Source organism: Colletotrichum higginsianum, chromosome 2 (genome assembly GCF_001672515.1).
Source record: "Colletotrichum higginsianum IMI 349063 chromosome 2, whole genome shotgun sequence".
In the NCBI taxonomy this organism is placed as follows: Eukaryota; Fungi; Ascomycota; class Sordariomycetes; order Glomerellales; family Glomerellaceae; genus Colletotrichum; species Colletotrichum higginsianum.
In genome coordinates, this window is record NC_030955.1 from 4,147,427 (window position 1) to 4,172,200 (window position 24,774).

Genomic DNA, 24,774 nt, shown 5'->3' on the forward strand with positions numbered 1-24,774 from the left:
CCCGCCGTCTCCCGCGGGGATGTATTGCAAGCTGCCCTCGGCGCGCCGTATATTGTCAGGGCTGTAAGCTCATCAGCCCCTATCCGGGTCATGCATACTCAAGTGACTCTCGACCCACCCGGTGTTGTTGGCGAAGCTGTTCGTGTCCATGGTATACTTCACCAAGCCCGTCGTGGCCACCGGCGGGCCGGTACCCCATTGCGGAACAGAGCTGTTGCTCAGCCATCCGCCGTAGTAATAGGCCTCGCCGCGGCTGTCGACGGACACTCCCGCGCCGTAGCTTACCTTGGAGATTGAAGCTCCCGTCCGAGACGGACCGAAGGAATCCCATTGATTGTTCAGGATGTCGTAACCGTAGAGGTTGAAGGGCAAAGGAGGCTCCCCTAGATTGTGCTCGCCGCCGAACAGATAGAGTCGCTTGTTCACCGAGTCGGACCAGAGCGAGCCGCCAGAAACATTGGGGATGGAACCGTTCTTGGAGAGATTTGCGTAGAGAGGGGGCATGCCCGAGGACGCTGTTGTGGAGAGGTCCTGGTAGAGGAGCCATGTGTCTGGGCAAAGGTGTCAGGAAAGGTCTGGCCCAATAGAGCGTCCGTCCTCCACAGGTAGCGCGAGCACTCGGGAAGATAATGAGATTACAACGCACTCGTGTAATTGGAAGGGAACGACGAAAAGGGGTTCCAGTTGACGAGGCCGCCGTCGATGAACAGCTTGTCGTCAACAACAGCTGTCTGATGTCCAAACCGCCGGCAGAAATCAGCTACAGGGTCTTGCTGCGCTGCCGTTGGGGCCGTGAGCAGAGACAGACCCAGTAGGGTGAGTAAAGGGGCCGAGAATGACATCTTGTACCGTGTAGCGGGTGAAGTTCCTACACGTCGACAGGTCGTCAATTCTAGCCGGTCCGCGGACGGGCGTGTGGTAGTTGTCAGCTGTCAGTCGGAGCGGATCGCGATCATACTCTGCGTGGCCAAGAAGGAGGCTGTTTCTCGAAATAGCGGTTTGCGACAGAGCCGGTAAAGAATCTCCCGCCCAAGGTATATGTCTCTCTCCGAGGACGTAAATAAAAGCAGAGATCTTCTGGTATGTAGCGAGCGGTGGAATGTGGAGAACAACCACGCCGAACTTCAACGAGGGTGAGAAAGGTCCAGGTAAAAGAAGCAGACCTATGACAGCGCGGCTTTTCACGAAAGATAGATGAAGAGATTCAACACTGGGTTTCCCGAACGTGATGGAGAGGAACAAACTGCAGCAGCAAACAAAGAGCCGATCCTGGGGGACTCCAAATAATGGACAGACGGGGAAAGAGAGTTTGGGCTTGTCAACTTGTCACTTGTTGGTTGCCAAGCAAGCAGCACTACCGTCAGAGACCCTTCCACCGGCGGCGTCTAGATGAGGCCGGATCCAGAGTTGTGGACTTCGGCTGGCGGGGCTGCAAGTCTGAGGCTGAACAAGTCGAAAAAGCTGGGCCTTTGACCCAAGGTCCAAGGCGCCACACATCGAGATGGTCTGCCTTGCCACTCACCATTGCTCTAGCTGCCTGCCGAGACGGAAAACCCAAAGCGTGTACGAGAAGATTGTGAGGTGTGATGCTAATCGCATGACTGAAGTAGAGGTCAGAGATCATGGTATTCTGAGCAAGGCGGAAATACTGTTGAGCCGTGAGGGCTCCAGGCTCCTTTTATATACATACACACATACACATTTCATTCTTTCTGAAGTCGAAGATAACAATCACCGTAAATTATCGGTAACAACAGAGAAAGATACCGCGAGCTAGCCGGTTGGTGACAATCCAAGCAGCAGATGAGAAGTAAGTTGAAGCTCACTAAAAACTCACCACCCTCGGCGAGAGTCGCAGGAGTCGGGCGAGACGCCACAGGGTCCACAGGGGGAGAGACAATGGAGAGGGGCAGCAACAGCTCGCAACGAGCATAGCGTTTGGTGTTTGTTCGTAGACGGACGGACGGAACAGGGAGGCGGTCAGTCTAAGCTCGTCTTGTCTTGGTCCTCGGACCCAATGGAATGGCAGGCTTGGCGGGGCGCGAACCAGCTCTCCAATGTGTTGGAGTTTGGCATCAAGCCACACGGCGCCAAGACCCGCGTTCGGCGTACAGGCGTGGAAGAGTTGGGGCAAGGGAGGGCGGTCTCTGCGAAAGGGTGTGAAGAAGTGTCCCACTTGCAATGAGGCAAGCAATTGCAAGACGATACGCGTGATGGTGAGGATATAAATTGATCTCATGGACCTGTCTTGAACTCTTCGTAGATGAGGATGATATATGTCGTGTGAGGTTGAATATACATGACCCAAAACCGCCTTGCTCTCCGCCCAACTTCTCGATTAGCCCGGGCTACTGCCGGTCATTTTTGGGTCAGAATTCGGCATTCCCGCGCCTTACTTAGACCAGGAGTTTATCAGACCGTAGTCGTTCCCCGCGTAGTTGCCGTAGGTTGGAGAAGCGATGCTTCTATCCCCCTATTCGGTCCAGGCGGGGCTAACTAACTTGACAGAGAACCGACTCGAGCAACCAACCGTGAAAACTGCTCATGAAGTCCCTCGTGGCCAGGATTCTTCTCCACAACGGCCTTGAAAGACACCTTGCCATCAGGTCTAGCATTCACCGCCAAGAGACGGGCCAGAGTTCCTTTGCGACTGCCTGGGCTTGAGCGGTTGCCAGGCGCGTAGTGTACCTTACCACCTTGGGATGAGGCATTGTCTTGCGCCTCTTTGTCCCATCGCCGGTTCAATGCTGCTAGCGCAAGCTGCACCGCTGAAACCCATGGCTTCCCGTCGTCCCAATAGCCATGCTTCAAGCCATGCTCGAGGAAGTTTTCCGTTGCCCGCAGCCGAAATGCCTCAGCCGACAAGACCAGACAGGCGCCACACAGTTCAGGGCCAAGAGGCTGTCCGTCATGCTGGAGGAGGGCGGAAAGACTGTTGAAGAATGGCAAGAAATCCGAGAGAGTGGGTTGTCTATTCTCGTGTGGTTTGGAGAGAACGTTCATCAAAACGCGCGCGATGTACTCGTTGCATTGGTGAATGTGCCAGTGCCCGTTGTCGCTTTGCTGAAGCAGAAACAAGACATAGCGCCGAAGATCTTCGAGGTTGTCATGCTTGCTTATCAGCTCCCGTGCAACTTTCAGGGAGATTTTGGGCATGTCCGAGGTGACGGTCTTCCTGTGCAGCAGCCAGCTCAAAAAAGACTTTTCGTCTTGAAAGGTGGACATGGGAATGGCGTTCTCGCAAGCCACCGCGTTCAAGAGTCCGTCGACATCGGTTCCGTAGAATCGCTTTTTCTCTGGTCGTCTCCGACGGTTGGGGCCTCCTCTCAGAGCAGCGGTCATAATATCGAGGTCCGTGACGGCCCAGCGTTGACGCCAATAGTCGTGGCCGGCGACTTTGGCGAAGTTGTCGCTCACACGTTGGCGGTCATACTCAAAGTTCCTGATTCGCTTCCACGTGGCGTCAATGCGAGGCATCTCTCCCCATTTCCTCTGCTGGACGGACCACTCCGTCTTGTCGTATGGTCGTGCATATCCGCTCTCCCAGCTGTCGAGCTCCAAAACCACTTCTGGTACCTCAAAAGGCCGCCACGAGGGGGGTATTTGTGGTTCCTCCGGCTTCTTCTTGGTGTGAACTCGCAGCTGTCGTGTCTGCGACTGGGTTGACGTGTGAAAACAGGCACCCGTGGCAGTTCTGCCGACGGCGCCTGCGGTTCTCAGCGGCCGCATAACTGACTGAGAAGCGGTGCGATTCAGAAGCCCTAATAAGCTTCGTTCGCTTTCCAGAGGCTATTCACGGATGCGCGATGTGTGCTCGGAAAAATCGTCCGATCGTTGGAGCCGCATGTTTGAGGGGTCGCGTCGACACGTAGACACGGGATGCAAGGTGAGGTCTCGGCGCAGGGGTTGGGGTTACAGCAGGGATGGCCTGGCCGCACAGCCACGGGGTGTTTCTTGCAGGCCCCGTCACCCGCATGGATCCCGCGGGGGAGCGGCGGTGGGTCGATCTGTTCTTCCGCTGGCCAGCCACAAATGGTTGACCTGTCAGCCACAGCGTTTCCCGTAATCCCACAATCCGTGCGTCACTTGTAGTGGCTGGTTACGGCTTCTGGGCCACCTCCGGAAGAAAGTGATTTTCTAATCTTGCGTAGTTCCAGATCATAGGAAGGTCTTGCTCACTCTATCCAGTCTGCGTAAAACACACGCCTAAGCAAGGATTTGAATATGGGATCTCTAAATAAACAACCTGTTCTGTTGTTCATGTTGAGCTGAGATAAGTGCCATCCCGCGCAAGTGCATGAGGATGGGTAGAACAGACGGCAGAAAATACAGTGTAAGTGTCACGCAGAAGACGAGGCCCACTAAACCTAGACCCGGTACAAATCGTTCTGATAAGAACCACAGTACTATGGAAGTCTCCTGCATCCATTTTGTCAATCAACTTTGCAGCTTCAGACTGTGATCTGCGCCAGAGAGGTTGAGGATATTGGGGACACCTTCATTCCTGGTCGATGCGCGGCCCAGAGGTGCGCCGAAATGTGCTAGAGACGGCCCAACCTGATTGGATATGCTGCATCTGACCAATCAGTGAGCCGTATGCACAGTTTTAAGTGGAATCTTTCTTTCGGAGAAAGGTCGGTCGAGCCGTATAATTACGCCCAAACGTCCCACCCGCTCGTCACTTTGCATCACCTCGGTCCTCACCCAGTCTCTGAATCGATACGTCGCGATTTTTGAACAGCCTACACTCACTCGGCCTACAGCACCACCACAACTTACTTTTAAACAAACAACAACCCCCGAGATCAAAATGCCTCCTTCAAAGAAAAGAAAGACCAACAAGGGTTCCGCAGCGAAAACCGAGAACACAGTAGCGGCGAGTTCTGCTGCCCCAGCAGAGGCCGAGACGACAGGGCCCCTCACCACCACAACAGACGCCGCCGCCCCTGCGCCCACAGAACCAGCGGAGGTGCCTTCAACATCACAACCCACAGAGGAAGACGCCGCAGCCAAGGCGAAAGACCGCATGGCCCGCTTCAAGGCCTTGAAGGCCCGCGCCAAGAGCTCCTCGGACCAAAACTTCAAGGAGGCGACGCTCGAGTCGCAGCGTCTCGCGTCCGACCCCAGCCAGCTGACGGCCATCCACCGCAAGCAGGCCATCGCGTCGCAGAAGCTTCTCAAGGCCGACGTCGAGGACGCCGGCGGCGACTTTGAGCGCAAGCGTGCGTGGGACTGGACGGTCGACGAGAGCGAGAAGTGGGACAAGCACGTCAGGAAGAAGGAGGCGCACCGCGACAACAACGCCTTCCAGGACTATACCGCCGAGAGCAACAAGGTGTACAAGCGTCAGCTCAGAAACATCGCCCCGGACATGGAGAAGTACGAGAAGGACAAGATGGCGGCCATCGAACGCGCGGCGGCCTCGGGCGGCCTCGACATTGTCGAGACGGAGGACGGGGAGCTCATCGCGGTGGACAAGGACGGCTCGTTCTACTCGACGGCCGACTCGACCACATTTGCGCAAAACAAGCCGGACAAGGCCGCCGTCGATCGGCTCGTGGAGGATCTGAGGAGGGCCGAGGAGAACAGGTTGAAGAAGAGAAAGGACCGCATGGCGCAGAATGGCGACGACGGCGACGTCACGTACATCAACGAGAAGAACAAGCAGTTCAACCAGAAGCTGGCGCGCTTCTACAACAAGTACACGGCGGAGATTCGGGACAGTTTCGAGAGAGGAACCATGATTTAGGCGCGGGCGTTTGGGATACTACGGGACAGGCAGGGCCGGGCCAGGAGGATATCAAAGCCTTTGAGATGGGCTTTTGCATTGGGCAAATGATACAGTCTATGACACAAAAATTACAAACATAACACCATGCGTATCACAACATGGTTTTCCTCCAACCCTTGCTTGCCAGCTCCTCGAGCTCGGGTACCTCAATCGGGCCCTGCACCTTGACATCGTCGAGCGCTTCCACCACTGCCTCGGCGACGGTCTCGACCGGCAGGGGCTTCACGCCGCTCGCGCCCATGAAGCCGCTCAGCACACCTCCCGTCAGCCGGTTGAACAGAGCACCGGCGCCGGTCATGGCGGCCAGCGGCAGCGTGAACTTCCTCGAGCTGTCGTACATGAAGGGCGGCCGCGGGAAGATGCCGCGCATGCGCGGAAACTCACTGGCGATGGTGCTTTCCGCCTCGCGCTTGGTGGTGATGTACCGCGCGGGCAGGACCGGAGCGCCGCCGGCGGCGGAGACGTACACGAAGGCCTTTGCGTTCTCGGCGTTGGCCTGCTTGGCCAGGGCGATGGCGCTGTCGCGGTTCATGACCTCGTAGGTGAACTGGTCCTTCGGGTTGGGGGGCTTGAGGTCACCGCCCTCGGACGAGGTCTTGAGGGGGTCGACGCCGCGGTCCTTGATGGGGGCGAAGGCCTTCTGCAAGCCCGAGATGGGGGACTCCTGGCCCGAGACGACGCCCTTGTAGTCGGCCTCGAGGAGAATCCCCAGGCTGTGGACGACGAAGTCGGCGCCCTTGAGGAGCGGGGCGTAGGTGACGGGGCTGAGCATGTCGGCGCGTTCCCAAGAGACCTGGTGCGCCCACTGAGGAGGAGCCGGTGATGAGGTCACGGCGGACCACTTGGGCTCGCCTGAACGGCTGTTGGAGCGTGTTAGACGTGGTGAGGAGGAGAGGAGTGAGATAGATGGGCTGTGAGAAGCTCCAATGGTGTGCGCGTACCTGATGGACGTGACGTCCCAGCCTCTTGCGACGGCATACTTGCAGATTCTCGACCCGAGGAACCCGTTTCCTCCGCACACGACCAGCTTCTTAGTAACGGCCGAGGTTGACATGATGGCGGTTGATGTGAAATGAGCGGCTGCAGTGGAGCGATCGCGTGAAGGCGTGAGCTAGTTCTGTGAGAATGGAGTGAATTGGATGAGAGGTCGTCGAATCGAGATTGGTTGGGTGACGGCCGGGTCCGGCGTATGTTTGCTGCCAGCTTCTTCCGAAAGTGGTTCGATGCCGTTCCGGACGCGGGTGCAAAGCTGCCAAAAGTCATGAAATCATCACCCGGACGAGAGCTCCCCAGCTCCTCCCCAGTAAAATCAATCCTGCCAGGGGCGGAGGGGGGTTTGCCGCTGCAGCTACAGGGTTTGGAGCAACCAGCATTGAAGCTCCCCATTGGTGAGTTTCGCTTGCCCCTCCACTACCTTGTGCCTGGAGTGAGTGAGTTCTCCAGGTACCTTTCCCAGTTACGGGCATAGACTACATGATTGCCGAAGGTGTTCGTACCGTTGTTGACACTAGAAACTTCCACAGTGACGTGCCCTCATCGTGCTCAAGACAACCTGCTGTCAAAGGCCAACCATAAGGATAAGTAAGGTACGATCCATTTCTAGAGTTCAGGGCAAAAAATTGGTACGTGTGCATTGGTAGCTCTGGTTCCCAGGACTTCGGTGTTTGTGCTTACGCACAAACAACAAGTTCAAGTATTGGCCAGGTAGGTAATGAAGCAGTTAGGCTACACTCACCAAGAATACTTCTACTCCTAACACACTCCATACCACGTGTTGGGTGATCTGCGGAAGCTGCCTACCTAGGTACCTTGAGGCAGTTCAAGGCGCTGTAGCTTAGGGGGGTTTGGTTGTTCTGCAGTGGGGGGGCCAAGCCTCAGTCATTATTGACTAGGTGGTTCGGCATGAGCCCCACTCTAAATTCGCAGTAAAGACTGTCAGGAAGGTCGGCTGCAGGAACCGTTCGATTCTTCCCATCTTTGCTCGCGAATCGTTTTCTCTCCACTACATACATACACCCCTCAACACACTTACACATTTCGTTGACTCTCGGGCCAGACCACACTGCATCAATCGGGCTACTTGCTCTGTCCATATCAATATGGCGCCGCCCAGCAGCCTCGGCAAGCGCGTGAAGGGTACGCAAATCAAGCGCCCCTTCATTTACGGCACCACCGCCCGCCCCTTCGATCCCGAGACCAACCCCAAGCCAGAGGGCGTCCCTGAAGACCACACCCACTCGTGGGAGGTCTTTGTCAAGGCCGTCGATGACACTGATATCACATACTGGTTGCGGAGAGTCCAGTTCAAGCTACACGAGTCTATCCCGAACCACGTGCGCAGTATGTCACTCTCGCCACGGCAGTCATGACGGAGCGCCATCGTGCTAACCCCTCAAAGTGATCGATGGCGAGCCTGGGAAACCCTTCTTAATTCAAGAAACCGGATGGGGAGAGTTCGAGATTACCATTAAGATGTACTACGCCTCCGAATCCGGTGAAAAGCCCCAGACTCTATACCACAATCTTCGCCTTCACCCCTACGGTAGGACCGATGCGGAGAAGGAGCAGATGCTGCGGCAGAACGACGGCGAGATTCGCGCATGGGCCTTTGACGAACAGTTATTCAACGAACCGTACGAAGCCTTCTACGAAGTCCTCACATCTGGCGCTCAACCCAAGGGCCACCCGGCCGGCAAAGGAGGCAAGGGCAAAAACAAACCGATCCCGCCTTTGCCCGAGAAGACGTCAAACGTGCAGGTGGCATGGGAAAGAAGCGCGCTATTGCCTGCAGTGAACAAGCCGGGCCAGCCGTTCAGTCTGGAGACGGAGCAAATCGAGGTCAAGAAGCTCAGGGAGGCCGAAGCCAAGGTCAAAGAGATGGCCAAGCAACAACTCGAGACCCTCAAGGAGAAGGAGGCCCAGTTGGCCGCCCTGAAAGCAGAGAACGCCGCCGCCGCCGCTGCTGCGACAGCCGGTTAGAAGCCGCCGAACGCAAGGACCAGGCGACCATCTCGCAAGGCGGTGGCCACTGCTCATCAACCGGTCAAACAGACGAAGGGGGAAGAGAAGCTGCAGCTTGTCAAGGCACAGCTGGAAACCATCTGCAAGGGAAACTAGAAGTCAGCGTTCGGTGCTCCGTGTTTTGAGACGCTACTGCTGCTGGCGATGGCGGCATACTTTCCATCGGCTGCACTCCATTGGACCGTGCATGGCCCTGGTGGCCTTCGAGGTGGAGGCCTTGATGATTTGATGGTGGGCGCCGATGAAGAAGAGAGTAGCCTTTCGGGCTGCGAGAGCCCACCCAGCGGAACTTTGCTGAAAGGCGATACGCCTGCCTCTGCCTCTGAACACGAGATGGATGTCGACATAACAGAAACGGACACGTTATTGGAACAAGACAAGCTTATGGCCGCTGACCGTATCTCGCCACGTCGTCCTAGGTACTTGGATTCCGACGCTCATTACATAGGTAATGATGATGTCCAGAACGAATGGGCTGCTCAGCGCCTACCCCGTACCTTACAGTCGCCACAGCCGGAGCGGTCACTCAGAATTCCTCCTTACGCTCGGGTCACGGGTTCCCCACGGAGTGGGCCGAGTCGGACACACACTCTGTTCCACTCCAACTATCCTCCAATGTCGAGATACCAGCAGTATTCAAGGTGTCCTTCGAAGCAGCAGCGTTACTGTCGTTTTACACCGAATCGCACACATCCTTCCTCCGTTTACGTTCCTGGTGTGGATATGGGGCCGATTCCCGGCATAACCTTGACGAATGACGCCGGGTCACCGACTGTATGGACGTCTCGTGTAGGAGCCCCGAACCGGCCAGATGGAGCCAAAGTCGATGCGCTTCCTTGTCGGGCTTCTCCGTTTCAGAAGCGTCACGAGCATCCCGCAGAGGAAGAATCGATTGGGAAGAAGCTGAAAACTGCTCAGGGCGACGAGGACGAGTATGGCATGGGATGCGATTAAAGGGGGGATAGCAAGGTAAGCTCGCCGCCGCATATGCGGGCATCATACAGACATTCATGAATGAAGCCCGGTTGCAACACAGGTAGACAAAAGCAGTATGCATAGAAGATGGGAGTGTTTGATTCTTCCAACATGCCTTATTGACATGTGTTATATGGCCATGGGACTCTAGTCTTGAGCCAGGCCTAATTCGCAACAAAAACAAAAAAAGGAAAATAAAAAAGTCGAAGAGATACGCACTGTTGGTATCCATGATAGTTCCCTCTTCCATCACTGGTCTTCCTCCTCTTCTAGAAACACGTCTGATGATAAATCAATGATGACTTTCTCTCCCTTTCCCTTGTGTTGTACACACCAGCTCTACCCATCCGAAGTACCGTCGAGGATCTCGTTTCGGCGGGGATGATTCGCAGTGAACGAGTCCAAAAAAACAAACAACTGGAAAAAAGCAAAGGACAAAGGAAACAAGTGGTTTGATGGTGTAAGGGACGCGCCTCACAGGCGGCCCTTTTTGGGGGAAAATAGCGCTGATAACTTTTTGCGAGTGGTAAAAACGGCCGTCCCCCTTTGGATGTGAGTGAGGCCGTTTCCCTCCAAAACATCAGTCGCATGACTAGCTGGTTGGGAGGCCTTCCATTCCTTGCGATCCCAACTCGAAGAATCCAAAATGTTCGGAGACGAGGCCGTGGTTCTCCGATTCGATCCCATTCTTTTTATGATACCCATGACCCCTCACCTGCCTACCCCCCCTTTGGGATTCCCTTCCAACGCCATGCGGTATATACACATTAACACTAACAGCAAAAGGGGACACAAGAGTTCGGCCTCGATGACCGACTCGTTGCCGCCAACAAAATCAAAGGTTGATGAGGTTCCCCCGTAACGCCATGCGAGGAGGAAGTGATGGAACAGACGGAAAGGAGATGTAGAATCCAGCAAAATGGATCTGTTGGTAGGTTTCGTATAGTTTGTACACAAAACCATCTGCCTACAAAAGCAGACAGTTTATGTCGATGCCTCGTAGGCCGGAGGCGGGACGTCTTCCCGCTCGTCCCAGAGGGTCGGGTGACGACTCTTCTCGTCGTAGACACGACGGGCAATCTCACCGGCCATCTTCATGATCCAAGCCTGTTCGTAAACGGACGAGGCCTCAGAGGGCACACCTTGGCGTGGCTTCTCGGCGTTGGCCTTCCCACTAGGGAAAGCTCCAAGCTTCTCAGTCGTACGGGGTTGAGACTGAGGCTGAACAGCGACCTCAGTTTCCCGGGTGTTGTCCGGCTGGATAGGCACGCTAGGGACATCCTTGGGCGCGGAGTAGAATTCCGGTTGCAAGGGAGGCCTGGAGGGGAAGTGCGTCCTCTCCAAGGGGCTGAAGCGGACCTTGCTAGGGGTCGACTCTGCCAGGTTGGCGAGGGCCTCTTCCTCCTCGGGGTCCTCGGCAATAGAGCTGGACATGAGGGGTTCGGTGGAGGGACCAGCCACTGAAGCAGAGTCGGATGCCATCTCGGAGTAGGTCTCGCTGCCCTCGGGAGTCTCGCCAATCTCGCTTTTGGACCGGCGAAGGTTGACAACTCTAGTCTTCTTCTTCCGTCCAGCATATGACTTCGACCTCATGCCGGCACCCAGAGACAATCCGGTGGTGGCCGAGTTGAGGCTCACCATCGAAGGTCGAGATGGGAGGTGGCCGTGAGCGGCACTGCCAGTATCGGAGAAGGTATACGTGGTAGAAGTTCCGTGGAAGGAGTTGGTCTTGGACAAGCTAGGCGTTGCCGTCGGCGGTGTGCTGGTTGATTCGGACACTGCAGGTCCGGTCCAGGCGCGGAACACAACATCGCGGATGCCTGGCGTGAAGAGGGAGAACGTTCGATGAGAATCGTTCAGAGCGGCCAGCCTCAGCAAGTTCTTTTGAGAGAAGAGTGACTGAACCTCGGGGCCCCCTTCAAGCGACAACGACGAGACTTCGTTGGCGTCGAGGAGATTACCGTTGGCATCGACGGGATCCAAGGGGGGGCTCGCCAAGGGATCGACCTCGGTTTCCTCAGTGCCCTCCTCGGGCGCTTCCTCCTCTTTTGGCAGCGCGTCGGGGCACCACAAGCGCAGAGAAAGGCGGTGAATGATGGCAGGGAGCTCATCCATCATCAAATTTCTCAACTGGGCCTCGATAGTGCGCTGGAGATAATCGCGCACGAACTGGATCGAATCAAAGGTCGAGGAGACTTTGAGCGACTCGAGCGGGTCATTGCGGAAGACCAGGGTCAGGCCCTTTTGCCTGGAGAAGACTAGGATGATGAAGGCTGAAAGCTTGATCTCGGAGAGGGTTATTGACAGCGGAATGGTGAGACCCGACGCCGCCGCCAATGGTTGCGGCGATGTAAACCCCGGCTTGGAAGACAGGTAGGTGTTTAGTGGATTTGCCTGTTTGTTGATATATTAGCACTGCTATGACGCACGACCGTTGTCGCGGGGGCCGAGACGTGATAATCCGGGACGCGGATCCCGGCCAGGCAATTTCAGCTTCAATGCAGAGGCGGCGCGGGAAGGGAGGAAATGTTTGCTGAGGGAAAAACAAACACCGGGATGTTTGGGGCAAAATGTGTGGAAAATACCAGAGGTGGAAATGAAGTGGGATTTGTGCAAGGACGATGAACCTGTGACGAAAGCATCGCTTGATACTGTCTCGGCTTTGAGATGGAGGGGGGGGGACTCCGTCATTCCAGGCATTGGCACGGAGTTGAATGACAACGCGGAACACAGAACACAGTCGCGCGCTGGAACGCGAGCGACAGCGAATTCGTGCGTGGTATCGTGGTGCGCATAGTGGTGAGCTCATTGCGGCCGCGAAGTTGAGCCTTACGTCGGGAAGCCGGCGTGCAGGGGTCCCGCGGGAAGGTTGACGGGGGGAGGAAGAGAAGGATAAGGTAAAAAATAAAATAAAAAAATCGGGCATTACCTGAACTCTGGTTTTCAGCGTCAAGAAGGCGTCGCCGGAGTAGCACATCTTGAATATGCCACGAAATCGGTCTTCGGCGATGTCGCCAATCTCCAGAATCTCCAGCTCTGGGGGCACGGAGCCCAAGTTGAACTCGGTAACGAGGATGTCATCGACGATGATCGGGGGCTTCGGTGACTTGTTCAAGGCGGTGGTGAGCATCTCCCGGGCGCGCTGGTAGAACTCGGCGTCGGCCGTCAGCGGCGACCAGTTGAAGTTGAAGGCCATGTTGAAATGGCTTTAACTGCGGCCAACCATCGAAGGGCGAGGTGGTGTAGACCAAAGGGCCGGGGCGACGGAAGGGAGAGGTTCGATCGGGGGTGGTGTTTTGTTCGTGATGCAATCGATGACGGAAGGTCGGCGGAGAGGTCGGTTTCGGTGGCAAGGCGAGGTAGCAAGACGGACTCGTTGAGGAGCAGATGCAGTTCGGTAGATGAGAAGAGTCCGGGGAAGGAGCTGTAGATAGGTAGGTAGTCTGGGGGAGATGCGGGAGGGAGACGTTGGAGGAGTTGTCTGACTGATTGTCGATGCAAGCCGTGTTGTGTGGTGGACCGTAGTGGTGGACGGGAGTGCTGGAACAGTATGTGCGTGCTCGGGTGAATGACGCTGGTCGGGTGGTGCTGCTGCTATGTATCTCCCCCCGAGGCTTTGGCCCTTCGGGAAAGCAGAGGGAATACTCGGAGGCAGGGTGGTGTGGTGCGGCCTTAGCGGGAAATTTTTCTTGCACCTGCAAAAATTTGTGATACTTTTTCCTCTGTTTTCTGACTGGTGGCAGGGTTCTGCGACTTTGGGCGACTCCTTACCGGGGTCGGCTTCTGCGAGTGTCGCGTGCAGGGTGGGTGATGGAGTGGAGCGAGCGAGCGTGTCCCAGTGGGTGAATGGGCGGCACACACGACCGCTCCAACGGCCTGCGTGACGGCGCCCCCTTAAGCCACGGCCCTCTGCCCAGATACCTAGGTAGGTAGGGAGGGAGGGTTGGCAAGGGAGGGACCGGAAGGGAAGGCCCCACCCACTCACTCTGTCAGAAGTGGCTGCGACCTTGCCCTGCTTTTTCTCTCGGTTTCTCTACAGAGGATACAATCCCGTCAAATGTCACCCACGACACCCACAAACATCCACAACGCCCAAGACAGCAAGCAGCCCCTCTCGGTCCGGCGCCAAACCGTTAATGAGCTGCTACCTTATGCAACCGAAGCAATTAGCGCACTGGTTCGCCCAATCCGTGGTATGCTTTTGCTTGCGAGGTTGCAGGTGAACCAAACCAGACCAGACGGTGGCAGATTAGCGGTTAATGCGAGTCACCCGAGAGGTCTCCTCCCATCGATGACTGCCCACTTGGACCAAGGTACCATCTGCCATCTGAAGCCCCGAGGTATCACAGATCACCAGTGCCACCCTCGCGCAGGCGGCCGACGATGAGTCAAGAGGTTAGATGCGCCTGCCACATCTCACGAGCCGTGTGGGAAAAGACGGCGGGCGATTCGATTTAGAGTTGGCGAATCTCTCGTTTCCACAAGCGCGCGAACCATCCGGGGAGTTGCATCGGGGGTTGTGAAGACTCTTCAATGAGAGATCAGGACTATTCGTTCCCACTCCTCCGGGCCCTCTTGGTGTAAAAATCCCGCTCCTTCGAGCGCCATTGCATCGCATCGTGTCGGATCGTTGGTGGCCGTCGCTGGGGGCGGGCGATCACGAGGGATGGCCTGTCAGCCACAAAGAGATGGGACGACGTCGACCGGCATGTGGTCCGACATGAGGGCACCTCGAGTGAGAAGCACAAGGCGATAGCCAGCAATGTCGAGAATTGACGGAATATCAAGGAATGGCCACTACAGTTTCCGTCCCTCTTGGGCGGACGCATCTGCATGGGCACTGCATTTGGTAATGTCATGCGATGCGAACCAAACAGGCCGTCATCTCACCCACCATCCACTGTGATGCATCTCGGTCCATGGAATAACATCATTGCAGGGCAGGGAAGCGAAGGCTGTCAAATCACGGCGCTCGAGTCCAGCAGCACGTCCGCCTTCCCGGCCTGGCCAGTCCCTGATCCGGCGCCATGAAACTATGATACCGACTGTCAGAAATGTCGTTCAGGTGGCCCGCCCAAAGCCTTCTTCTCCTCCTCTTCTCCACGGTCCATGGTCTATCCCTCCTGTTCCTGGAGTCCTTCCTGCCCCCACAATGCTCCGCGTAACGGGGGGGAAGGGAGCCAACGGGCGACGCCGTCTGGGAAAAAACTACGCAATCCGCTCCAGACACGAGCAAGCCCAGACCACTTCTCGGCTCTCCTCCGCCTCAGCCCGGCCGAAGCATCGCGCATCGCCGCCAATGCAGCAATCCCAAACCCGCCCTCTTTTCTTTCCATCATTCCTTCCTTTGCATCGCACGCGCCCTCACGTCAAGCATGTGGAGTTGGACGCGTGCCGCATCAAATCATCGGCTCGAATTCTTTACGGACGTCGGTGCCCTCTGGAGATCCATGGTTGTTGCAAGTTGCAAGTTGCAACCACACACTGGAAGAGAAACGCGATCCTTCGTGAGATAGATTCCGGCGTAAAACATGGTAACACAATTGCACGGCTTGCACGGGTACCTCGAGGCGTTGCCGCAGCCTCCTCCTCATCTTGTCCAACGGCATGCACAATCGCAACACCTAGTCCAAACCACCATGACAAAGATGCCGCGACAGAAACGTCTCGTTGCCGAACCAAGGACCTTGCCTGTCCGCTACCGTGACAATTTTTTCCCCTTATCAACGTACCAATGGCGTCTCTGGAAGAGCCATCCCTCAGCTCACCCAGCCCGCCAACGCCGGAATCAGCCAACTTTTCGGCTCCACACCCGAAGGGGAAAGTCTGTCGTCATCCCGGGATACCGCTGACTTCTGAAAGAACAACAAAGATCCGAAAACAAAAGTGAGAGCAGAGTAGAGGACACGCCACCGTGGTAAACACAGCAACGCACACCCCAAATGGAGACTCGTCGCCAGCGCTCAACGTCTCTACATACGCATCCAAGGAAACCACGCGCTTCCAACACGAAGCGCTCGACACTGTCGACAGTCGCCGTATGCAAGTGGGGAACCACGAGTCACCTTTGACTGCCCACTCTTCACCACTACGTTCCGTGAGCCGTGAGGCGCGACCCGTTCATCTGTCAGTGTCTTGCCTTGGTGACTCCGCAGCAGCATTCCGGATCCTAATCCGGCAAATCTAGAGGTGGACAGAGGCAAGAGAAGTTGCCCTTGAGACATCATCATTGCCCTTGGAAGGGAAAGTGCGCGTGCGAGAGATCGTTCCCTGCTCTCCTTTCGATTCGAGTTGGCCGTCTTCCTTCAGCCGAGACAGCACCCAAGCTACGTCCCGTCTGCCGCACTTCAACCCTGCTACTCACCATGGGCATTTCTTCTACCTTGGCGAAACCATCCATCACTACGGCCGCCTCGTAAAGCCCCAACGGTTGCCTTGTCTGCCTCGTTCGACCCAAACACGCTGCCCCTTGAGGCATCCAACGTGCACTTGCCCAGCCGAACATACCTAGTATATTCATCCCCGTCGCCGTCGCCGTTGCGCATTTGGGGCAAGAATCACTGCTCGCTCCTCGACATGGCCAATCTCATGATCATACCCACTAACCTGACTGCCCGCATGTCCTCGGCAGAACCGCCAACGTCCAAAGATGTACCGGCACTGCACAGCCCCTCGGGCAAGGTCTTCTCCATCCAGGTAATGGTGACCGACAAAGTCCACGTTAGGCCCTGGACACACGCCGTGTACGTCGGTGAGGGTGCTGCCAACGTCTTGTTCGTTGCATTTCTCTACACAAAGTACGAACGGCAGCACGAAGCCGACAGAACCGAGGCTGACCTGTTGACCAGTAAGTAAAGGACTCCTGCCCTGGTTGGGACCCAAAGCTTGGCATCGCTAACATCGCACGCCTTAGAATTCTTGCTGAGAGTGCCAAAAAAGGACAAGGACCCCTCTAAGCCGTTCTACCATCCAGGAGAGCAGTACAGGTTCTTTTGGGAAAAGATTGCCCCCCTGTTCAGCTACCGTGCCGACATGTTGGCCGAGGTGACGTGCGCACGGATTCACTCGGACGCCGTCTGGCACTTACACAAAGTACTGGACGCCCTGGACAAGGCACCACCGGGGGCGCAATCGCGGCCAGCCAAGTTTCGGGGAGATGAGATTGCCGGCTGGGACCTGCTCCTCATGGTGGAAAGCATGCGTGCGAGAAGCGAAGACGAGCGCGTCGTCGAGTTCAAGCCCAAGTGGCTGGCTCAGTCGCCATCGGCCCCGAAAGACGCAAACACGTGCAGATGTTGCGCCCTCGCCGCCAGGAAGTTCGCCAGCAACAAAGACCGGAACATGGACCCCCGGGAATACCCATGCCCGCTGTGGCTGGATCCCGAGCGAGTAGCACCCGGTGGCAGAGAGGTTGTGCGGCAAAAGGCCATCGCACGCTTGTTCCAGAACAGCAGCTTCGAAGACAACAAGCACGCCTCTGCGCTCTACGAGTTGCTGAAGAAAACCACCGTCCTTGAGCTTTTGAAAGCACACCAGATGGCCAAGGACACCCGCGGTCCTCTGCTCGCGCGCAAAGATGACGAAGAATTCAGCACAGCCATGACGCTGCGCGATTGCTCCCTCTACATGCGGTACAGGATCCGGAAGGTCAACGGCCAGGAGACTGTCGTGACGGAGTCCTTCGAGGCGAAACTCGCCGACCTCGACAAGAAGAACGCCGCCTGGAAGTTGACCGAGTGGCAGGATAAGGAACGGGCCTTGATCGACGAGGGCTGGTATACGGGTCGCGGGAAGATGAAGAACTGCGCCCTCCAGAGATGAGCGGGGAGGGCAGCGGGCAAACCTGTACAAAAGTGTATCACTATCGTGTATTCAAGCGCAAAGTCGATTTACAGCGAGTATACAGACGTTATAATATAAAGTAGCGTGTTCTTTTTTTAGCTACCTATCATGACTAGATCATCATGGTTGGTTCCCATATTCCATATCCCAAAACTCCGCTCGGAGTAAGCCCAGGCAGCGTATGCAAGCTGTTTGTCCATCATGCGCACACAAACAAATACACATACACACACACACACACACACACACACACACACCCGTAACGCCGTACCCATGCAGTGAAGCCGACTAAATGCCGCCGGCCGTGAAGCTCAAAAGACTGCCCGTCGTCAACCCGGCCACGAGGCACAGGCCCATGAAGCCGCCCGTCGCCTCACGCTCGCCCTCCTCGACCCACTCGCCGGCGGCCATCATGCAGCTCGAGCCCAGCCAGCCGTTGGTCAGGCCGAAGAGGAACTGGACGATGACGAGGTAGAAGAAGTCGCTGCTGACGACGGCGCCCCGGCCGCCAATGTTGCAGAGCAGATACATCGGCAGGAAGCCCATGCGCACGAGGCTCACGGCGAAGAGGGCGGCGGGCCGGTGGCGCAGGGAGAAGGGCAGGATGGTGGCCATGCGGCCGGAGAGGTCGCCGAGGTTCCAGGCGAAGAAGGCGAGCGGGATGAAGGCGGCCGGGCGGAAGAGAGAGCCGGTGGGGGACTTTTCGTCGCCCGGGTAGCGCACCGAGAGGATCTTGCCGGTGAAGACGGGGAAGAACATGGCGACGGCGAAGCACATGAAGATGGCGCCGGCGAGCCAGTGCAGCTTCTTGAGGAGGCGGAGCGGGGAGACGACCTTGCGGGCGGCGCGCTCCGCCTCCTGGACCGAAGTCAGCGACTCGGCCATGTGGTCGACCATGCGGGACTCGACGATGTGGTTGTGGCGGCGGACGAGCGGGATGAAGGCGGCCAGGGCCGAGACGGAGACGGCGACGGCGGCGAGGAAATAGACAAAGGCCGAGGAGCTCAGGGTCCTGGCGTCGCCGCCCGTGTCGGGGGCGGCGCCATCCTTCTCCGGGACGGCGAGGACGGTGATGACCTGGGCGATCGGGGGCAGCACACCGGCGACGCCCTGGCCGGCCATGAGGGCCTGCATGTACTCCGGGCGGCCGAAGGAGGCGGCGAAGGCGAAGGCGCCGTTCTGGATGAGGCCGGTGGCCCAGGAGCTCGAGGCGACCATGACGAGGATGAAGGCCAGGTAGGCGGCCGGGGAGGCGTCGAGGGCGAGCGAGGTGGAGGCCGTCAGGAGGGAGAAGATGACGCAGTTGAGGAGCAGGGCGAGGTTGATGCGGAAGGGGTACGAGGCGGCGTACTGGATGTTTGTGAGGACCAGCATGGCCGTGAGGTTGGTCAGCGTCGAGACGGTGAGGATGGCGGACTGGAAGTTTTGCGAGATCCAGGCGTCGGACTGGAAGCGGACTTGGAAGTAGGGCGCGGCCGCGAGGAACATGTTCCTGCAAAACGGCAGGCTTGTCAGTCGCTGGTGCGTATACGAAGGAATCTGGAGAGGAAGGGCGGAGGGGGAGGGGGAAAGGGTGAGGAGTGTTCACGTACCATGCCCACAGCATCGCCATGCCCAACCACGCAAACATGATGTACTCGGTCCAGGAGAAGGGCACCTCCTCAAGGCCTTCCGTCAACGTGGAGCCCTCGAGCTCGCGGCCCTCTTCGGCCAGCGGCTCATACTCCTGGCGATCCGGCTTGCGGTGCTTTCCTAGGAGTTCCCTGATACGCTCCATCTCGGGCCGTCGGTGAGGGTGAAGGAAGTTGGGAAAGTCGAGCTCCAGAGAGAGCGGACGGCCGTCGTGCAGTTCTTAAGGGGGGGGTTGTGGGTGGACCGGTAACGATGTTCGCGGCCGATCGTCTCGAGGCTCGTAAAGCAGTCAGGTTTTGATGTGTGTTTGTCAAAGGGAACCAGTCCTCCCCGCCAGCCGCCGGAAGGTCGGGGTGTTCGTTGCGTCGTCGCCGGTAGCCCTTGTTGGAATCTCCGCCATTCACTGCTCCTGCAATGCGCCGGCTCCGCGGGACCAGTCAAATCAAAAACGGCAAGGATGGGGAAAGTCTCCGCCGCTTCAAAGAGAATCAATATCACGAGGGTGCACGTGTACGACGTGAAGTAGGTGCCCTTTTGGGGGTTGGAGAGTGGAGACGGAGAGGCAAGCAATCATGTGCGGTGTTCACCAGATTGCCGTCGTCCACTCAGATGTGGTGACAATCGATGACCACGCGCCGCGCATCTGCTGTAGAGAGATCTGGATGGGGTGAGTTTGGGGCGGACGACGCGGGGCGTGGGGGGACTCAAGTGCGTTGATTATGTCAGCGAGATACGCTGGGGGAACGGGGGCCCCTGCGCTTCCATATCTGCGGTGGAAGCTCAAACAAGCTTGTTCCTGGGCTGGCACCGGTAACGTCTGACCCCGTTCAACCCCAAGTGCTGCTTCAACGTTCAACCCGCCGTGACCAATGTGGCGTCACGAATCCAACGATTAATCGGTTCCGATTCGCGGGGCGGAGATTCGAACACGAGCATCCCTCCCCAGCCTTGGTGGCTTTGTTACCTAGGGGGGGGCTGAGAAACATGCAGTGGAAGGATCCAACAAGTCTTACACGCATGAGCACCGCGACATGACAACTTCAAAAACCGGGTGTGCGACGGCTATCGACGAGTATGCAGCCAATCTGGTGTCCCGGCGCCGCGTTAAGCGCTGACACGAAGCCGGTAAAGTCGACTTTATCTCGGTGCCTGGGCCGGCGCCCTGCATCATATCCTTGCTCCGGGGGCATCCAAAGTTCCTCCTAGTCGGGGACTGACACGGCTATGAGGCAATGAAAGGCGATATTAAAGCCATGAGAGATTCCCGCATACTGTCACGTTCCAAAACGTGTTTGCCCAATCTTTTTCCGATTGCGACGGTCACGTCACCTGGAAGGCAGTTAGTTCGCTATGCCTCAAGTTCAACTAACTGGCGAGAGGGGCGAGCCTCTCGTCCCCTTGCTTCAACCTCAGCATGGGAGTCCGCCTGGAAAACGGGGCTTCCACGACCAAAATACTTTTAAAGATGGCAAAGACTCAGAGAGGTGAGTTGAGATTTTCCTCTCCCTCCCACCCCCTCGCAGAGTCGTTGCAGACCTGGCTGCTACTTTTGTGAGTGAATGTGGACGTGCCGTACCAACTCGGGACCAGCAATGACGATCAAAACACGCCTTACGAAGTCTATGGAGGCAAGTTCAGCTTCAGGGCGTTCGTTCAAAACACGCTCAAAGCATGGAGCTTCCACTCTCTGTATCGCCTCTTCTACAATGTCCGCCACTCTATTCGCAACCAGACCAAGGTTGTCATTTTCAAAAGCCGACCGATGACCCTCCTCGCCATACTGGTTCACGTCCCGCCCATCGTTGCGACTGCCTTCATGAGCCATCTCATCTTTCGCGAGTACTGGATCGGCGCAGATCTCACGCCAAACAGGGGCTGGGACAGGCAGGCGAATCTCCTCATCCAGTTCGCCGCCAAGTTCCTCGAGATCATGATCATCGGGTCACTCACGACAATGATTTTCACCTTTGTCCGGCGGGAGGTGACCCTGGGCCAGGGCGCACCGCTTGCAGCCTTCTTCGCGGGGAACAGCTTTAGCTCGCCCGAGTTTCTGTGGTCGGACGAGATGACTGCGATGCTCAGGGGCCGTTTCTCGACCGTCTGGAAGAAGGTGTTTTTCGTTTCGTTCCTGACCTTGTGCTGCCTGCTGGCGGTCGTTGTCGCACCCGCCACCGCCACGGTTCTCACCCCTCTCAACGATTGGTGGATGATGGGAGGCTCCTGGGTTTACATCGACAAAGCCGGCAGGGCTATTTATCCCAAGACGCTGACTGCCGCCGACACCGTCAAGGGCGACGTGTGCGAGGTCGCCGGCAACGTCGACTGCCCTTCTGCCGGCTGGGACTCGCTGACACACTTGGTGAGCTATCTACCGGACCATGCCGTCCTCAACGTCACCAAAGGGTCCTGGATCCGCATACCGGCCCTTTTCCCGCTTGCCACCCCGGAATCGATCCTGCAGATTTCGCTGTCCGTCCGCGAGCCCGAGGAATCAAGCGGTTGGAAGGTGTCACGGATGACCCTGCCGCATCGCATGACGGGCGCGGCCTTGGCTGCGACGACAATGCTGTGGCAGGACGCTCTCACTATGATGGCGAAGGAAAACAAGCATTATCGAGGATCGGACTACAGGTACTCGACCTTCCAGGAGCTACCCTCGATGGAAACCCGGTGCCGAGTTACCGTTGTCGCCGCCAACAGGACAATGCCCAGCGGTAACAACAATGATAACAAGCCTGTCAATTTCCCGGAAGTGCGCACCGAGGCCTCTTTTGCAAACAACACCGAGGACATGGCCTTGCAAAACTCGGCCACGGAAGCGATTTGGTCAAACCCAAACACCACGGAGCCCCAATTGTTCTTCTTTGACATCGAGCCCCAGGAGAGCCTGTCTGCCAACGTCTCCGTCGGCACCGTGGTCTCGCTCCCACGCAAGGGGGAAGCATGGCGCTGTATGGATGCTTGACCAACGCCGAGTGGGTCGGGATGAACACCGGGATCAACATCGACAACCACGTCTGGACAGACGACTGGCCCTTCCCGGTGACATGGAAGCCGGCGAAAAAGGTGACGATCCACACCTCGTACGCCAACCTGACGAACCCGCGCGTCGACAACGAGGGCACCACCGTTTTCCAACGCCTCGCCGCCTCCTCGGGGCTCGTCAACTCGGAACTGGGCCTCGACTGGACCGTCGGCCACGTCGAGACGGTCATCAACGCCATGCTCACCAACGGCATGGCGCGCACCGCGCCCGCCGCATCCCCCATTGTCACGCTCAAAGACCCCGACGGCGCTTGGTGGCGCGACTTCTTCCCGCGCAAGACCCAGTTCGGCTTCCCCGAGTCCGGGACGGTCTTTGACGTGACCGAGGCCCGGCGGGCCACATCGCAGGCGCTGCACTTCCGCGCCGAGATGAAGGGGTTCGCGTACTCGGCCAGCGACAGCACGGTGTGGTACTCGATGATGGGGCTGTTCGCGTACTGCTTCGTCGCGGTGGCGTTCATCGCGTGGAGTCTTGTGGTGGGCGTCACGAGCAAGAGCTGGGAGTCAACGCCGGAGCTGCTGGCGCTGGCGATGCGGAGTCCGCCGCCGGGGGACGAGAAGATGCCGACGAGCATCCTGGAGGACACGAATGCGTTGAGGGAGAGGTATTGCATCGTAGCGAGCGGGGCGGACGTGCTGCTGCGGCCGATGGAGGGGACGGAGAGGGTTCCGGAGGGGATGAGGGTAAAGCCGAATGTGATGTACAGGTGATGGTCTGTGTCTCCTTGGTTGGCAGCCTCGACTGACGTTGCATGAATACCACACGCTCCCCGAGGGTTGGCGCCATCTTGTCACCACGGACGTTGATGTTTGCCTTTCGTCTCGAGTGACAACTTGGGGGCCGTTCACACCCTGTCTAGGTCTTCCTTTTGAGGGTATATGCGGACGATGACCCCCCGGCTTCCCACGTCATTCAAGAATTCGGTGAAGCACCCACGGGTGATTCGTCTTGAGCCTTATCTGGACTGCCCAAAACGGCAACACTCGTCGCGCGAGGCCCGTTCTGCGGCCGGCGTCCCCACGTGATGGGAAGATGCTGCGACGCAGGTATGTTGTGCATATTTGCGATATCTCAGAGGCGTGTTTGCTCTGCCTTGTGTGCGCTGGCGGTCACGGCCGTAGCAGCGAGGCCTCCCACGTGATGCGCCGTCGATGCGATGTAGCTGTGTTGTGCATAATTTTTTTCTTCTGCGAGTTCCTCGGGGGGAGCGGATCGAAGCTATCGTCAATCAACACTCAAGGCTTCGAAACAAAGCTACCTCATTGTATTTCCCCACCCACAATATATTTTTTCCGGTTTGGATTTGTCTGTTGCAACAAATGACGGACGTGGTTAATAGTGAGCTTTTACCGACTCGCCGCATGATCTTATCCTTAACATGAATTGCTTGGTCGTTGCCAAAGCTGTCTCGTCGTGTCCCGCCTGATAGCCCATAACCAAGCACGTCTGGCTTGGAAATGAAACAATACAGGTAGTCGATATGGCGTTGCTCAAACAAGTTGGACCTGATTGGTGAGAAAATCCCCCGGCAACATGCATCTTGCAAGATGCCACTGCTGATGGTGTCACTCAAGCTGGGCCTGGAGTGCAGACAATGCAATATGATTCGAGAAAACTCACGCAAATACAGATACCCGTGGACGCCTTCAACATCCCTTGGCAAAAGTCTCGATCTGGCCGAATATCAGATTCCAGCCGTTGAGATAAATTGGTTCGACTAGCTTACGCGCTAATCGTCGGGCACAATTCCGACAAGCTGGATTATCATGGAAGTGAGAGCCGATGTAGTAGTGCAGAGAGCCTCCCGCCTGTCAAATCAATCACTGCTGGTTGTGGTGCTGTCTGTGACAACAACATGGTAGGGAGGAGAGCATCGGGCACGACGCAGCCTTCAAGAGTCTGGACATCGACGATTGTCACTATCTTCCTCCTAAGAGCGTGCACAGCAATCTAGCAATCTTCAAGACAGTGAAGCTCAAGGGGGATGTTAGTTTGCCTCAGTGTCTAGCTAATCTGCGTCTACCGACTTCTGTCCCCCCTCTAGGCCTAGAAAACTCTAGAAATTTATAGAGAAATGCACTCTTAGACGGCCCTTGGGGTTTAGGTTAGGCTTAGAGGTTAGAATTCGGGTTAGGAGTAGGGATAGAGTTAGTATAAGGAATATAGGATCAGTTAGGTTTAGATGTTTAGAACTGAAGGCAGATTAGGTGGCAGGGTATCATCGCCCAAGACCAAAGGTTTCCCGTGTCTCAGGGGTGTCCAACTACGACCCCCTGGTCGACTTGGCGCGGACACGTTCCATTTGTTGGCAGATACCTAGGTACCCAAGCACTCAAGTACCCTGCCAGCCAGGCCCTGTTACACGGTTTTTAGGGGCGCATCAAGCAGAGAGAGGCGCTTCCGCGCGGGTGCAGACGTTAGCGTTGAACCCAAAGTATGGCATTCGGCCTACCTACCTACCTACCTA

The 24,774-nt window shown here is 57.0% G+C and overlaps 12 protein-coding genes across 12 annotated transcripts; 7 read left to right on the plus strand and 5 right to left on the minus strand.

Moving 5' to 3' along the window:
- Positions 1-72: 72 nt before the first annotated feature.
- On the minus strand, positions 73-842 carry CH63R_02942 (Kelch repeat protein; the record flags this gene model as incomplete). Its single annotated transcript, XM_018297917.1, has 2 exons — positions 73-551; positions 647-842. The coding sequence occupies 2 exons, from the start codon at positions 840-842 to the stop codon at positions 73-75; spliced, it is 675 nt and encodes a 224-aa protein (XP_018162733.1).
- Positions 843-2,496: 1,654 nt separating this feature from the next.
- Positions 2,497-3,729, minus strand: CH63R_02943 (Methylmalonate-semialdehyde dehydrogenase; the record flags this gene model as incomplete). Its single annotated transcript, XM_018297918.1, has 1 exon — positions 2,497-3,729. One exon carries the CDS (start codon positions 3,727-3,729, stop codon positions 2,497-2,499), a length of 1,233 nt encoding a protein of 410 aa, XP_018162734.1.
- Positions 3,730-4,810: 1,081 nt separating this feature from the next.
- On the plus strand, positions 4,811-5,749 carry CH63R_02944 (SYF2 splicing factor; the record flags this gene model as incomplete). The annotated part of the gene is made up of 1 exon (XM_018297919.1): positions 4,811-5,749. The coding sequence occupies one exon, from the start codon at positions 4,811-4,813 to the stop codon at positions 5,747-5,749; it is 939 nt and encodes a 312-aa protein (XP_018162735.1).
- A 133-nt stretch (positions 5,750-5,882) lies between these two features.
- On the minus strand, positions 5,883-6,845 carry CH63R_02945 (NAD dependent epimerase/dehydratase; the record flags this gene model as incomplete). The annotated part of the gene is made up of 1 exon (XM_018297920.1): positions 5,883-6,845. The coding sequence occupies one exon, from the start codon at positions 6,843-6,845 to the stop codon at positions 5,883-5,885; it is 963 nt and encodes a 320-aa protein (XP_018162736.1).
- A 135-nt stretch (positions 6,846-6,980) lies between these two features.
- Positions 6,981-7,376, plus strand: CH63R_02946 (uncharacterized protein; the record flags this gene model as incomplete). The annotated part of the gene is made up of 2 exons (XM_018297921.1): positions 6,981-7,221; positions 7,315-7,376. 2 exons carry the CDS (start codon positions 6,981-6,983, stop codon positions 7,374-7,376), a joined length of 303 nt encoding a protein of 100 aa, XP_018162737.1.
- A 514-nt stretch (positions 7,377-7,890) lies between these two features.
- CH63R_02947 (YEATS family protein) lies at positions 7,891-8,770 on the plus strand (the record flags this gene model as incomplete). The annotated part of the gene is made up of 2 exons (XM_018297922.1): positions 7,891-8,131; positions 8,190-8,770. The coding sequence occupies 2 exons, from the start codon at positions 7,891-7,893 to the stop codon at positions 8,768-8,770; spliced, it is 822 nt and encodes a 273-aa protein (XP_018162738.1).
- A 186-nt stretch (positions 8,771-8,956) lies between these two features.
- On the plus strand, positions 8,957-9,766 carry CH63R_02948 (uncharacterized protein; the record flags this gene model as incomplete). Its single annotated transcript, XM_018297923.1, has 1 exon — positions 8,957-9,766. One exon carries the CDS (start codon positions 8,957-8,959, stop codon positions 9,764-9,766), a length of 810 nt encoding a protein of 269 aa, XP_018162739.1.
- A 1,005-nt stretch (positions 9,767-10,771) lies between these two features.
- On the minus strand, positions 10,772-12,983 carry CH63R_02949 (Mitochondrial distribution and morphology protein 34; the record flags this gene model as incomplete). Its single annotated transcript, XM_018297924.1, has 2 exons — positions 10,772-12,181; positions 12,717-12,983. 2 exons carry the CDS (start codon positions 12,981-12,983, stop codon positions 10,772-10,774), a joined length of 1,677 nt encoding a protein of 558 aa, XP_018162740.1.
- Positions 12,984-16,363: 3,380 nt separating this feature from the next.
- On the plus strand, positions 16,364-17,608 carry CH63R_02950 (Inositol-pentakisphosphate 2-kinase; the record flags this gene model as incomplete). Its single annotated transcript, XM_018297925.1, has 2 exons — positions 16,364-16,634; positions 16,701-17,608. The coding sequence occupies 2 exons, from the start codon at positions 16,364-16,366 to the stop codon at positions 17,606-17,608; spliced, it is 1,179 nt and encodes a 392-aa protein (XP_018162741.1).
- Positions 17,609-17,917: 309 nt separating this feature from the next.
- On the minus strand, positions 17,918-19,406 carry CH63R_02951 (Nucleoside transporter; the record flags this gene model as incomplete). Its single annotated transcript, XM_018297926.1, has 2 exons — positions 17,918-19,121; positions 19,222-19,406. The coding sequence occupies 2 exons, from the start codon at positions 19,404-19,406 to the stop codon at positions 17,918-17,920; spliced, it is 1,389 nt and encodes a 462-aa protein (XP_018162742.1).
- A 1,205-nt stretch (positions 19,407-20,611) lies between these two features.
- Positions 20,612-22,226, plus strand: CH63R_02952 (Short-chain dehydrogenase; the record flags this gene model as incomplete). Its single annotated transcript, XM_018297927.1, has 2 exons — positions 20,612-20,745; positions 20,852-22,226. The coding sequence occupies 2 exons, from the start codon at positions 20,612-20,614 to the stop codon at positions 22,224-22,226; spliced, it is 1,509 nt and encodes a 502-aa protein (XP_018162743.1).
- A 20-nt stretch (positions 22,227-22,246) lies between these two features.
- CH63R_02953 (uncharacterized protein) lies at positions 22,247-23,017 on the plus strand (the record flags this gene model as incomplete). Its single annotated transcript, XM_018297928.1, has 1 exon — positions 22,247-23,017. One exon carries the CDS (start codon positions 22,247-22,249, stop codon positions 23,015-23,017), a length of 771 nt encoding a protein of 256 aa, XP_018162744.1.
- Between the last annotated feature and the right edge of the window lie 1,757 nt (positions 23,018-24,774).